Source organism: Trypanosoma equiperdum (assembly GCF_001457755.1).
Source record: "Trypanosoma equiperdum strain OVI genome assembly, contig: ctg_1076, whole genome shotgun sequence".
Taxonomy (NCBI): Eukaryota; Euglenozoa; class Kinetoplastea; order Trypanosomatida; family Trypanosomatidae; genus Trypanosoma; species Trypanosoma equiperdum.
The window spans coordinates 1-1,449 of NW_027123034.1; the positions used below are offsets into that span (position 1 = coordinate 1).

At 47.5% G+C, this 1,449-nt stretch overlaps 1 protein-coding gene across 1 annotated transcript; it reads left to right on the top strand.

The window, feature by feature from the left end:
* Window positions 1-358: 358 nt before the first annotated feature.
* Window positions 359-1,117, top strand: TEOVI_000564400 (uncharacterized protein; the record flags this gene model as incomplete). Its single annotated transcript, XM_067220203.1, has 1 exon — window positions 359-1,117. The coding sequence occupies one exon, from the start codon at window positions 359-361 to the stop codon at window positions 1,115-1,117; it is 759 nt and encodes a 252-aa protein (XP_067076304.1).
* Window positions 1,118-1,449: the final 332 nt, after the last annotated feature.

The window sequence follows — 1,449 nt, forward strand, 5'->3', positions numbered from 1 at the left end:
GGAGGAATGAAAAGAAGGATGCCAAGAGGAAGCAGTGAGTTCGTCTTCATTTTTTATCGAATGCTCAGGGTAAAACGTTAATATTTGTTTTATTTATTTATTTTCCGTCGTAGCGTTTATCTGGTTTGTAGTACCTTCGTGACTATTATTCCCGTTTCTGAAGCAACGCAGTTTTGTAATGGGAGTTTCGATGAGCTAGCTGTTTGCGGTACACACTACACTTTTTTTCGTTTGCCTCAGTCTTGCGGCCAGAGTGCTGAACCGAGAAAGCTCAAGGAAGTTATTCTCGGTCGTGTGAATGTCACTTCCCTTGTCTTTAGGTTAGTTATTTTTACCCCTTTCCTCATCAAAAAGCCATATGCTGCTGAAAAAGTTGCCGGTTTTTGTCGGTACGGAGTTTTTGACCGACGCGCATCTGGCCATAATGACTTCAGGAGGTGTTTCTATACCGCTAGAAATGGAAAGCAGGTGCAAAGAACTTCATCCTAACCATCGGGTACCGTACGTTCTTTCACGTCTGGCGGCTTCTTCTGCCCTATCGACTGTTCTGGGAAAACCTATTACCTTTTCCGGTAGTCGTCACGATGCAGAACAATACGATGCAAATCTCTCCCTTTCTCACGAAGACTTTGTTGGGGCTGCAGTGGCTTGGCGGAAGGGAACGTCAAATGCCATTGGTATTGACGTGGTTGATGTGCAGCAGCTTGAACGCGTTGTAAAGCGCTTCCCGCAGTTTGCTGCGCGTTTCATGCCTCGCTGCGATCTCAGCGCTCTGAGTTCCGTTGATGCGTGTAATATTGAGCGAACTTTCCGTGGTCACGCCGACCAGGTTACTGTTACGTTGTCTCAGCACTGGGGTTTGCGTGAATGTTGTGTCAAACTTGTTGGCGTTGAGGGCCGCACGTTTCCTTTTGAGTGTTTCCGTGGTCCTCGTGCTTATTTTCCCGACCGTTTCAAGGCACAAGTGGTGGAGGAAGGCTCTGATGCTTTGCGGGCTGCAGGCTTGAATTCCAGTCTATTTGTCTCAACTTGGCCCGAGCTTTTGAAACTACCCTCCGGGGATGTTAAACCATATATCGTAGTCGTGGCTGCGTGCCCCCGTAAGAGTGCCGTTTAACAGGGAGTTGTTCCGCTTATATTTGCTTTGTGTTGCGACACCGAAGTGGTGATGTGGCCTGTAAATGGTACAAACATCAGTTTCATAACATTGTCTTTGAGGCGGTACGACTTTTTAATTTTCGCCTTATTGTTGTTTCTTGATGCCCTCTAGCAAGTAAGCAAAACACTTTCACCTCGGACATCGAGTAATAAAAAGCAAAGGAAAGAATGGCCCCAAAGTCTGCTGCAAAGCCTGCGGCTTCCGGTAAAAACGCACCCGCTCCAAAATCAGCACCTGCTGCAAAGTCTGCTCCCCCCGCCAAGGCGTCTGCACCGAAAAATGATCCCAAG